We start from the raw sequence: 12,714 nt of genomic DNA, 5'->3' as shown, positions 1-12,714 counted from the left end.
CATGTATAGTATTCTGCTTTAAGGAAAAGAATAATGAAAAGAATATATACTTGAATATGAAAGAAAGTGGCCAGGGCAGGTGCTAGACATGTATTTATACAGAGTGTATCCTTGGAAAAATACAGAAGAGACTGACTCTCTGAAAGGACCTAGGGACAGGAGAGGAAGAGAATTTCATTCTCTGTAAACCTTTATGTACTTTTATAATTTTGTCCCATGCTCATATGTTGTCATCCAGTAAATTAAAAAAAAATCATTAAACTTAATTTTTTTGTGGCTCTCAAGCAGGAAATAAAATTGGTTCATCAATCCTACCTTTATTTAAAAGTTAATCCAAAACTCATCCACAAACCATTCAATCCCAATTGAATGAGACAGAGAGATGGCGAACACAGATAGCTTTGTTCTCTCCCCCTCCCCCTCGAACTAAAAACCTGGGTCAGTCAATGACACCTCCTCCAACTCAAACATGGGAGCTTATTACATGGATTAGTGCTGGTCCCATTCAATACTTAATGCCTCACAGAAACAGTAAATCAATGAGCTACAAAAAAGATAAAATATAAATGGTTAGGAGAGTCAGTAAACTAACTTAATTAGCTCAATAATATATGCTATCTTATTTTGATTATTTACACACATCATGTTATATATAACTATAAGGAAAAAAATTACATATTCAAACCCAAGGGTATTAGTCCGATGCTGTAAGGCACCCTGCCTTCTGGCTAACTACTTGACAAAATTACTCAGCCCCGGAAGGAGGCCCAAAATGGGTACATGCTAAAACACAGAATTTTTCACTTTTTGGAAATATTGTCCAAAATTCAAAGGTAAGGAAACTCATTTTTATTACATTTCTGCCAGTATAAAACAAAGAGGGAACTTAATTTCCAAGAATTTTATAATCTCGTTAAGGTTAACACTGTATATCCTCTGGGGAGAACCAGAAAAGAAAACACACGCAATCAAGACAAACTCACTGACCAACCCCAAACAAACATCTGTTTTGTTTTCTCACATCTCAATAGCCTGGCTATTTTAGATACAAATATTTGTTTTGCTGACACATGTTTCCAAAATGTCAGTGAAAACTGTTTCACTGAAAACAGTTTATTTTTGAGCTGAACAAATGGCAAACTTCTCCCAAGTCCACAGGCATCTGTGAAAATGAGCAAGTATGGCCTAAAGATTTTTCAAAACCGCTCATTTGACAAAACACAGGCCTCAAGGTGCCTGCTATTGCAAATCTCCGGATCATTTTCTACAGGGAAGATGCAGGCATGTTGGGTGGTGTAGACATGGCCCAAATTCCTCGCATTTAGAGGGAAGACGCAGGCAGTTCAGTTTTCCATCCTGTCACGCTCAGCTCCTGTGAGAGCTCAGCATTCTCCTGCAACTCCGCACAAGAATGTTGCCCTGTTTTCAGGCGCTTTGCTCTACTTTCGGGGGCCTTGGCAAGGATCAAAGAAGCAGAGGGAACAAATGGTTTCCCATGCATATTGAATTCCCTCTTATACTGACTTTTCCTCTGTCACTTGAAATTCAATATTAGCAAGATTCCCGTACATCACCTTAACCAGTAACTTGTCTGTATGCAGTCAGAGCATGAAAAGGTAGATTTCAACCGCAAGGTTTTTGGTCAGGAATTCGAATGAATAAACTGGATGAAAAATCAACCTTTTTAAGGTATCTGTACTAAAACTCATTACTGATAAAAACAAACTAGCCTTTATTTCACATTAACCCCCCCAAATTTGTCATTTTTCTCTCTCTCTGTTTTCTATTGTTTAAAAAATATAATTTTATAGGTTAATATTTCTTTTATAAGAATTAGGCCTCAAAATTCTTGATTAACATAATACCTGACATTTACTGAGCATTTAAGAGCTAAGCGCCATGTTTTCTTCATCTGTAAAACGGGGACAAATAGTACCTACCTCATGACTATCTTAGAAGATTGCAAGTAATGTTGATGTGAACCTTCAAACCCAACAACTGCATTTTTACCATGTGTTATTAATATGATAGTTGTCCTAACTATTATGACATGTTCTAAGAAATTCTGGGCAAGAAATATGTCTTCAAACCAAATTATTTAAATACAGCACAGTAACTGAATTACAAATGAGTGTTCATATTTTAATTATACATATGAGTCAAATGATACAAGATTTTAAAGAATGGTTTAAGTACTCTTTTTAGAAAAGTGAATTAAAAAGTTTCCTTCATGAAAATTACTTTCAAGTGGTAAAATTATTTTTATCACTTAAAAAAATATTTATTCAGTTATGTTGGTAATAATATGCCTTAAGACATATATGTCAGTGGCCAAGAGATAATAATGTATGTTCAGATATGAGCATAAAAGAAAAACATTCTAAAATGTTTTTTTCTTTTTTAACTGTTTGCATGTTTTTAAACATAGAAGAAAATCACTGACTTTGTAAAGAGTTATAAACACACACTGTAATACACAGATGATGTATCATAGAATTGTACACTTGAAACCTATAGTTTTATTATCCAATGTCATCCCAATAAATTTTAGAAAGAAATTTAAAATATAATTTTGTTTTGAAAACTTGAAAACAATTTAAAATGAAATCCATTATTTAAAAATTAAAGTAATCATGGATTTAATTTTGATATTGTCTTACAGTCTTAGATTTAAATAAGAAAAAGTTGAATCTGATCAAAACTTTCTTTTTTAGATAGTGAAACTTGAACATAACATGTAATATCCTTTTCTCAGAAACTAAACATATTCTTTAACAACAGAAAGCCATTTAATTGGGAGGATATGAATAACTGGGCTGTTGTCACAAATGATACATACTGTACATCAAATTTCTACAAATTTTCCCAATAAAATGCTTATAAGTATATGCCTCTTTAAAAAGGCAAGTTTTAAGGATAATGAAAATAAAACTTTTAAAGTAAATAAAAATGAAAACGTTACCTACCAAATTATGTGGGAGGCAACACAAGCAGCACTTAGAGGAAACTTGGTAGCACTGAATGCACATATTAGGGAAAAAATTAAAATTAATACTCCAAGATTTAAGCCTTAAAAAAACTAGAAAAAGAGCAAATTAAATGAAAAGTAATCAGAAGAAATGATAAAAAGCAGAAAATTCAATACAAGTTGAGAAGAGAAAAACAATAGATAAAAATCGACAAAACCAAAAGTTGGCTCTTTTACAAGATCAATAAACTTGATAAACATGTACCTAGGCTAACCTGGACAAAAAGACATAAATATTAATATTGAAATTGAAAGAATGGCCGCCACTGGCAATCTCAAAGACATTAAAATGCCAGTAAAGGAATATCGTGAACAACTCTATGCCTACACATTTTTATAACCTAGATGATGTGGACCAGTCCTTGAAAGACAATCTACTAAGACTCGCCCAAGGAGAAGCATGCCATCTGAATGGGCTTCATCTATTAAAGAAATGGAATCAATAATGAACCTTCTATAACCTAAATGATTAGACCTACCTAGATGGGTGCATTAGTGACTTCTACCAAATATTTAGGGAACGAATAATACTAATGTTCCACAAAATATTCCAGAAAACAAATGCAGAGGAAACATTTCCTAACTTAGTCTATGCGGTCAGTATTAACCTAAAACCAAAACCAGAAAAAGACATTATGAGAAATGGAAACTATAGACCAATATATCTCATGAATATAGATGCACATATCCTCAATACAATATTAGCAAAACTAAATCCAATAATGTACAAGAAGAATTATACACTATGACCAAGTGGGATTCATTCCATGTATGGAAAGTTGGCTTGACATTTGAAGATCAATTAATGTAATCCATTACATCAACAGGCTAAAGAAGGAAAATTATATGATCGTATCAACAGATACAGAAAACGTATTCTTGATACAAACTCCCAGCAAACTAGGACTAGAGGGGACCTTCCTCCCACTGACAAAAAAAATCTACAAAGAACCTACAGCTAACATCATACTTAATGGCCAAACTCTGAAACAGTGACAACATCAACTGCTGGCAAGGATGTGGAGCGACAGAAACTCTTGTTCTTTTGCCAGTGGGAACGCAAAATGGAAGAGCCACTTTGGAAGACAGTTTGGCATTTTTTTACAAAACTAAACATACTATTACCATATAATCCAGCGATCACACTCCTGGGCATTGGCCAAAATGAACTAAAAATTAAGTCCCTACAAAAACCTGCATACAAATGTTTGTACTGGTTTTATTCACAGTCACAAAAATTGGAAGCAAGCGAGATGTTCTTCAGCTGGGGGGTGGGGAGGAGGCTGGCATCTCTATTTGAACAGTAAGCATGACTTTCTTGAACCAATAAATGAAATGTCGCTGGATGACCAGATAAACCTCACTGTATTGCTCAAGGTAGATGGATTCCTACACACCTCCAGATGATGTGAGCTTTATTTTATTAAGATAGTCAAAACATAGCTAACAAACTCATTTTTAAAAATGAATGCAAAGGAGTATAAAGTTGCTAAGAGAAAAGATCTTAAAGGTTCTCACTAGAGGAAAAACACACCTGTAACTATAAGGAACCCTGGAGGTTAACTTGCCTGACCACGGCCGTCATCCTACAGTCTATGCAAACATCGAATGATGATGCTGTGCACCCCAAACAAACATGTTATATGTTCATTACCGCTCAACAAAAATGAAAAATGATGCACTGCTTTCAGTTTTTAAAATGAATTAGGTATTTGCAATTAAACTCTCATTTTCAACTTACGTCATTTTTAATGTATTACACATACCTTTCCAAAGGAGAATATAATTTTCAATATTTAGTTATAAACATACTAAAATAATTATTGAGCTTAAAATGTATGAGGAGGTACATGTTTATAAATAACACTGCATAAAGTTATGGATTTAAAAGATACCTATTCTTCACAAAACTTTAAGAATACACAATTTAAAAAAAACCAAATGAGTCCTGACGTGTTTGCCCTGAAGAAACCTTACCAGGTTATCTTTCCATGTTCATTCTGACACAGCAGTTCTATGAACAATACCACAACAGGTACCATAAGTATGTATGTACCTGTACTGCACGGTTCCATGAAATGAGCAGACAGATATGACTGGAGTCTATCTTTTCAGCATTAGAAAATATGGACTTGAAAGCCACTACACTTACTTAAAAAATTAAAGAAAAACACTTGAACCCTGGCTGGAGTGGCTCAGTGGATTGAGTGCCAGCCTGCAAACCAAAGGGTTGCCGGTTCGATTCCCAGTCTAGAGCACATGCCTGGGTTGTGGGCCAGATCCCCAGTGAGGGGTGCGTGAGAGGCAACCACACATTGATGTCTCTGTCTCTCTCTCTCTCTTTTCCCCTCTGTAAAAATAAATAAATTTTTTTAAAAAAGAAAAACACTTGAAATTATTTGAAAATAGATTTCAGCTATTTTTAATTTCTATCTTAAAACAAAAACATTGTTATATGTAATAAATAATTCCTTTCACTTCTTTACTTTAATAAATGTATGTACTTTACAAAAAAACCTTCCTTTTAATCAAGAAGGACAAGTCTACAATTTTAAGTATCATTAGTAAGAAGAAAAGGTTAGTGCCAGAAAACTGAGGCTGAATCCACAGAATTACCACAAATGTAAAAAAAAAAACCCAAACCCAGACTAAATATTCCTTGAATTTTTTGAAGCAATCCACATTTCTTTTTCAATGTGGAAACTCACTGAACTTTCCATTTCTAACTATGCAACACACAAAAAAGGCTTATCCATACACATTCATTTAGTGGGAAACACTGAACACAAGAAATCTGAAAAGTACTTTCTCCCCAGTTCAATTCATTCCTATTGTGTAGCCATAAAGATACTGAAATTGAAGTAAGTGCCCACAACATCAAGCATTTATTCAAATAAAACCTAAAATAGATCATTCAACCTTAAAATCATTTACACCTTTAGAAAATTATAATTTTACATTGTTTCCCAAGTGGCACAGCTCTGCACTGAGCCATTCCCACTCTCTTACATGGCATCCCTTTTATAAATAAAACTCACTTAAAACAACATCAAATTTCAGAGACCAACTTTTATGACTAAATTGTTTTTTCTAAAAAGCTCTAATCAACCTTAATTTAAAAAACATAAGTCTCCACCAGCTTGTTTTATACTGTAAACTTCACAACCAAAATGCCATTGAACTGAGTAAAATTATTCTGCTGTCTCCTCTTCTCTTTCTGTTATTCCATAGACCCTAAAAGAATTTTTCTACTTCTCAGTCACATAGCTATCTTCATTTCGAGATTTCAAGACCCCTTTTAGTCCTCAAGATCTCGCATGACCCAGAGCGTTCACGTGAAACTATGAGATATCCCTATAGTTGGCACAAGACATATCTTTCCTCGTGAAGTTTATGAAAGCAGGGGAGAATATGCTACGCTTTCTGCAATACCTTCTATAATGCAGTTTATCTTCTGTGAGACTATACAGATGTGGAATCCACTTAAAACACAGAAGAGACATGTACACTAACTAGGTTCTATGAATACTATATTTACATATGTGGAGTGAAGAATATTCTATCAAGCTAGATTTTTTAAAAAAGGTAAATGGAATATGATGTTCAAGGATAAAAATGTTTAGACTTGGGATGTGCAGAAAAAGAGTACTGGCAATTAGTTGGAACACAAGTTTAGGAATGATAGAACTTCCTACTCTGGAATAAAACTCTTAGCATACATTTCAGAGAAAAGGTAGAACACAAAACTTTAGATGTTTTTTTTGGATCACCTGCTAATATTTACAGAATAAACTTATAGTCAAATTTAAATTAGCATCTGTTATTTAAAACTTTTTTTTCATGATTAGGATAACCACCTAGAATTAATACTCTGATCAAAATATAGACGTGAGTCTTTCAGTATAAGACCATTTTAACCTGACTTACAGCAACACAGTGGGCTTTGGTCTAGAAGTAAAAAGACAGCCCTGGCTGGTGAGGCTCAGTGGATTGACCACCAGCCTGCGAACCAAAGGGTCGCCAGTTCGATTCCCAGTCAGGGCCCATGTCTGGGTTGCAGGCCAGCTCCACAGTGGAGGGTGCACAAGAGACAACCACACATTGATGGTCCTCTCCCTCTCTTTCTCCATCCTTTCCCCTCTCTCTAAAAATAAATAAAACCTTAAAAAAAAAAAAGGCAAGGGAAGAAAACTCTTTTGACTCTTGGAGGATAGTAGCTCACCTCATTATCCATGAAAGAAGAGATTACATTTAAAAAATGTTAAGACACGGATGAAGAATTATCAAAACCATAGTGGGAAAACTCCCAGGAATGGAGAGGGCCCATCAAGGGGTGTGCAGAAGTACGGGAAATGCCCACATTTGGGCATGCTGTTCCACACTCGCAGCAGGCACAAGTAGGAAAGGATTGGCCAGGGGAGTCCCGGTTTTCCACTGTCACCAACCCTGTGATGCTATTTGATTTTTTTGGAAAAACATTAAATATTTAATGATAACAAACATTAAATTCAAGGTGATGTTACTTACTTTCATAGTTAATATGTTAGCAAATTATTTATAATTATAGTTAATTATAGCTAAATGTAAGTCTGCATCTCAAAAGCAATATATATCTTGAAAAATGTATATTTATAATTAAATAAAATATCTATTTCATGTGTTTTTGAAGTTTACATACTTTATACTAAAATTTTTAAACAAATAAATACAAAGTCACGGCCATGATCACGCTGCTTGATTTACATGTAGGCTTGCCAAAATTTGCCAAAACTGTGCAACCGCTGCATGAATATATGACTGTAGAAAAATTCACTTAAAGCACCAGAAATACAGCCTGCAGAACCATAAAATGCATAATTACCTGCTGTGGGATCTGTAACTGCTTGGCTGGTGATGCCAGATGGTGGTTCTTGAAGCTGGTAGGTGGCATTTGTTGAAGGCGTGTTGGGGCTGGCGTTGCTGCTTGTCATGTAATGAGCTGGATACGGTGAGCTATTGTAATACTGTGCGTACTGACCCTGGCCGAAACTGGGATAAGACGGGTAGTCCTATCCAATCAAATCACACAAGAATCATCTGTCAGAATATGGCTGCTTATTTCTTACATTTCAAAGTACAGCTGCAAATAGATTCGTTTCTGAATTTACATAGAAACCCACAAGCACGCTTTGACTGAAGTGCCCAGATTTGCAAACAAATTTTATGTAAGATCAGACATACTCTTCATATTTCTTCTATGTCATGATGCATTAATAGGTAAAATTAAACCAACCTGAAAACCAAACAACTCACCATGTAAGACTACGAAAGAGATTTTAAAAGAAAAAAGAATAAAAGAACTACTGCAAGGCTTAGGAAGGCTCTCTCACGTTATACTGTACTATAAACAGATCCTTTTTCGTGGAAGAAAATCATCTGTTGCAGTTTTAAAATTTCAGAAATTAAATTGGCTTTTTAAATTACCTGCTGTGAACTGTTAAATCCAGAGGAATTTGTGAGTGAATTATTTCCTGTATATAATCCTGACGACGTTGTAAAACTGCTACCTAAAACAAAATGAAAAGAAATATGGTTGACTGAGCTGGGCGGAATAATGTCTACAGGAAATGATTACTCAGATAAAGCAGAGTTGGAGTTCATCGCAAATACACATTTTCTCTTCAAAACCAGGATCCACCGCCGTGGCTCAAATGGCATTTTCTTAAAATGGTTGACAATTTTTGTTTTACTACATTACAAACAATTAAAAAGTAAAGAGGTGTACGTTTGTGATGACATGGTAATACATATAAACTATGGATGCAATTACACATTTGTGCAAAAGTTTAGACACTGAGCTTTCCATTTCGATTAGTAAAACACAACAGGATTTTTCACATTTTGAAGTGTGCTTAGTAAAATGATGGGTCAAGATGAGATGATCTTTAACGTTCTTATAAGCTCACAAACGATGTTGCTGCTTCCAAGAACTTAAAAGTGCTTGCAATTAGCATCATAATGACCCACGGAAAAGGGTGATTATTTCATTTCACAGAACAATGAGGGGCAGCACTTGAAGTATTTGATTAAACACAGATCAGAGAGGAACATGAGTGATGCGTTATTATTACAGGTGCTGTCCAGGTAACGTTTGATTTGTGGGAGAGCTACCCGTGATCGGCAACCAACAGCCGGCGCTGTGCAGGGCACACACCTCAGAGCAAATCTGAGTCTGCCCCTCACTTATTTATGATCTTATTGTTAAACTATGCAAAGCACAAATATACTCATTTTGATGACCATATTGGCAAAGATTTTTGGAAAGACAAGATCAGGGACTGGCGAGTGTATAAAAGAGGGCATTCATATGTGGCAAACTGGGAATTTAAATAGGCACAACCTTTCTCTTGGCATATCTGGTCAGTGATTAAGAAATTCTGTATACCATTTAACCCAGCAATTTTATTGCCAGACCTTTACTCTAAGAAACAAATAGGGATTTATACAAAGAGTTAGTGAAGACGTCTTCAGTGTTGTTCCTGATAACAGAACGAAGAAAAGCATCCCCAAGTTTTCCATAGGTGTCAATCAGAAAAAAGATTACTATTGTATACAGTTGTTTAAATGATATTATAATGACATTCAATGATGTAAGAAAAAAAGTTCATACTAGTTTGCTAAATTCTAAAATAATAAAAATATTTTTGGTGATCTCATTGGAAATATTTTTAAAAGCATAAAACATTTTTTTCTTTTCTTTCCACTCTTTTTTTTTTTAATCAAATGTACTGGGGTGGCATTGGTTAATACAATCATATAGGTTTCAAGTATACAGTTCTGAAACATTATCAGTATACTGCATTGTGTGCTCACCACCAAAGTCAAGTCTTCCATCACCCCGCCCTACCCTTTACTACCTCCCTAACCCCTTTCCTCCTGGTAACCCACATACTATAGTCTGTGTCTAAAGGCATAAGACATTTTTAAAAAACACAAAAATCTCAGAAATGTAATCTATAGAGAGCTACAACCACTGATCACATAATATTCATAAAGCCAATGTACATTCTTAAATATTCTACTCAGAACCTGTGTTGCTTCTGTTAATAGAAAAACCACTTAAAAAAATAAAATTTTTATGGCAAATGATGGCACAGGCTACTTACAGATGCCTCCAGCTAATGTATGCCAATTACTTACTTGTTACTGAACATTTAAGGGGTGGCTTTGAAGTCAGAAAACAGCGTTTCCAGTTGATCGCTTAGGGGCTGTTTGGACTTTGGACAAATCACCTAATCACTCTAACATATACTTTCTTTATTGGCAAAAGCTCTACTTCATAGGGTTTCTTACACAGATCAAATGAGGTAACATTTTGGAAAGCACAGTCAACAATGTACGGTGTCCACGAATGTTAGGAACTGTTATTGTTATCCCAGCAAACATTTCTAGCATTCTCCGCTGGATTCATGTGTCCTTGCTCTCTTTACACTTTCCCAAACTAGATAAACATGACTCAATCTTTTTGCATATCTAAAATTCCTTTTCTACTTACTTAATCAAGCATCTCTGAACTTTGAAAACCCAGTCTAATGATGTGTTATTTTCATTAAGAAGGAAAAACATTTCCGAAGATCGTTTTGAATTTAGTTAACACACAGACTCATATTTGAGGTTTTTTCATTTGTATCTTTCAGGAACACCAACTGTTCAAAATTCCCAGAACACCCATCACAGATAAGCAGAGCGTGCTCACACTGCTCATACTTACTGCACCATGAACATCGGGGCCTCAACAGCCAAGATTCCCACAGTAACGTTCATTTTTACATGGCAATCTCATACTTTTTAATCATGGTAAACAGTGGGCTCATGGTGATAATTACACAGGGATAAAAAGATGACTAAGACATAGTCTTGGACCTCACAGGACTTATCAGGATGACATCAGTTTTCTATTGTTTTTATAAACACTGGACCTCATGGTTGTATGAGTCACTCATTTTGTATTAGCATATCAGTGAACAGTTAATATTGATACTACATATAAAGCAAACTTATAACAAGCATTTTTAAAATTACTTGTAGAACATTTTTTTGGATAAAAATGTGACTATCAATGCCTTTTTAAAAATTTTAAGTATTCTATACATTTGATAGGAAAAATTGCTTTGAGTTATACTTGTAGTTTCATTTAAACTATACATTTTTAGGTTATGACTTGCTACTTTCATTTATACTACACATTTTTGAACAATAAATACTGAACTCAATAATCCCTATCCACCAAGAAAATGAACAAGATATAGAAAATATATTTAAAAAATGGATGTTTTCATTTCATAAGTTATTCCCTGGAACAAAGTAGAAAAGACTGTGGAAGCTATATTGGCACATATAGGCCACGGAGGTATGACCAAGTAAATCACAGCTCAGCACTGCAAATGGTACCCAGGTGACTTTGCAGACTTAATGCTACTTCCAAGACTGCACATTAGCTGGGATTCAACATAAGTTATATTCATTTACTGGCTGACTGCAGGCTGGATTCCATTCCATTCAGTGTGCTGAGCAGGCATTTAATGGCACTCAGCGGCCCAGGAGATTTAATGCAACTTCCATAAGGATCTCACTTAGTTCAGGGAGAGGTGTACAAACTAGAGAATCAAGCTCAGGCAATATTAATTTTTCACCACCAGCATCAGATCTGCCTTCATGTAGGACTCAGGCACAGAGAGCGGCTAATGCTAGTCCAGGCCAGCAGCGCTGGGTGTGTGCAGCCTCCTTTCCTGGGTCCCTGCACACTGTCTGACCCTTCCAGTTCATCCTCCACAAAGGCAGTGCAATACTTTCTCTAATGTGCATGTCTCATCTTCTCATTCTCCTGCTAAAGAACAGTAACCATTAGTGGCTCCCTATGGCTCTCAGGATAAAATCTGAACTCCTCACCGGGGCTTCTTCATGAGGCCCAGGTCTGGCTCCAGTTTATTTCTTGGGCTTCTTTAGTCTCTTTCTAGTAATCCCAACCTCAAACCACCCAGACACCCATTCCGACACTAGTGAAGCAGCCCGAGGTGTTCTTAAGGTTACTGCTGCCCCTCTTGCTTCCACCCATTATATCCTGGCTAATTTCTTATCAGCCTCACAAATCAGCATGGAAGAGAAGCCCTTTTCCTCAGAAAAACCTCCCACGTTCCCATCTTCTCTCCTTCCTAAACCTGGATTACTGAATCAGTCAACCAATTTATCTATCTCTGATATGTATTTGCTATATATATTTACATAGCTATAACTTATCAATATTCTAAGCTAACTTGTACTAATTTATCAGTAATTAACAAGTTAATACAAATTAATACTAATCATATTTAATTAGTCCTTTCCCTATCAAATAGTCTAAAAGAACCCTAGGTTATAAAAGCAATTGGGTATTTGTAGACAATACATACAAACATACCCAGAATACAAAATATAATAAAACTAAAAATAACTTCCATTGAGTGCTTAGTATATATTCCCCTTTTACATGATTTACCTATACTCCACAACTCAAATCTACAGAAGTATTCACATTCCCATTTTGTAGATAAGGAAACTGAGGGTTAGGTTAATACAGCTTCCATGGGATGGGAGTGAAATACAAATGTAGCCCCGTCTGGTTTTGCAGCCCACACCATGCTCTTCACGCCTTCTTCCCCATTCTATAT

The 12,714-nt window shown here is 35.4% G+C and overlaps 1 protein-coding gene across 13 annotated transcripts in view; it reads right to left on the bottom strand.

Annotated features, from left to right (window-relative positions):
- The window catches only part of EYA1 (EYA transcriptional coactivator and phosphatase 1), a 296,853-nt gene that overhangs the window by 86,354 nt on the left and 197,785 nt on the right, over window positions 1–12,714 (bottom strand). For all 13 annotated transcript variants that reach the window (XM_053929895.2, XM_053929894.2, XM_053929893.2 and 10 more), the window contains 2 exons: window positions 8,492–8,574; window positions 7,890–8,076 (listed from right to left, as the gene is read on the bottom strand). In XM_053929895.2, coding sequence (XP_053785870.1) covers window positions 7,890–8,076; window positions 8,492–8,574 — 270 coding nt within the window. The remainder of the gene's footprint in view (window positions 1–7,889; window positions 8,077–8,491; window positions 8,575–12,714) is intronic.

The sequence above is a fragment of the Desmodus rotundus genome, chromosome 8, assembly GCF_022682495.2.
Source record: "Desmodus rotundus isolate HL8 chromosome 8, HLdesRot8A.1, whole genome shotgun sequence".
In the NCBI taxonomy this organism is placed as follows: domain Eukaryota; kingdom Metazoa; phylum Chordata; class Mammalia; order Chiroptera; family Phyllostomidae; genus Desmodus; species Desmodus rotundus.
This window is presented reverse-complemented; position numbering and strand designations above follow the sequence as displayed.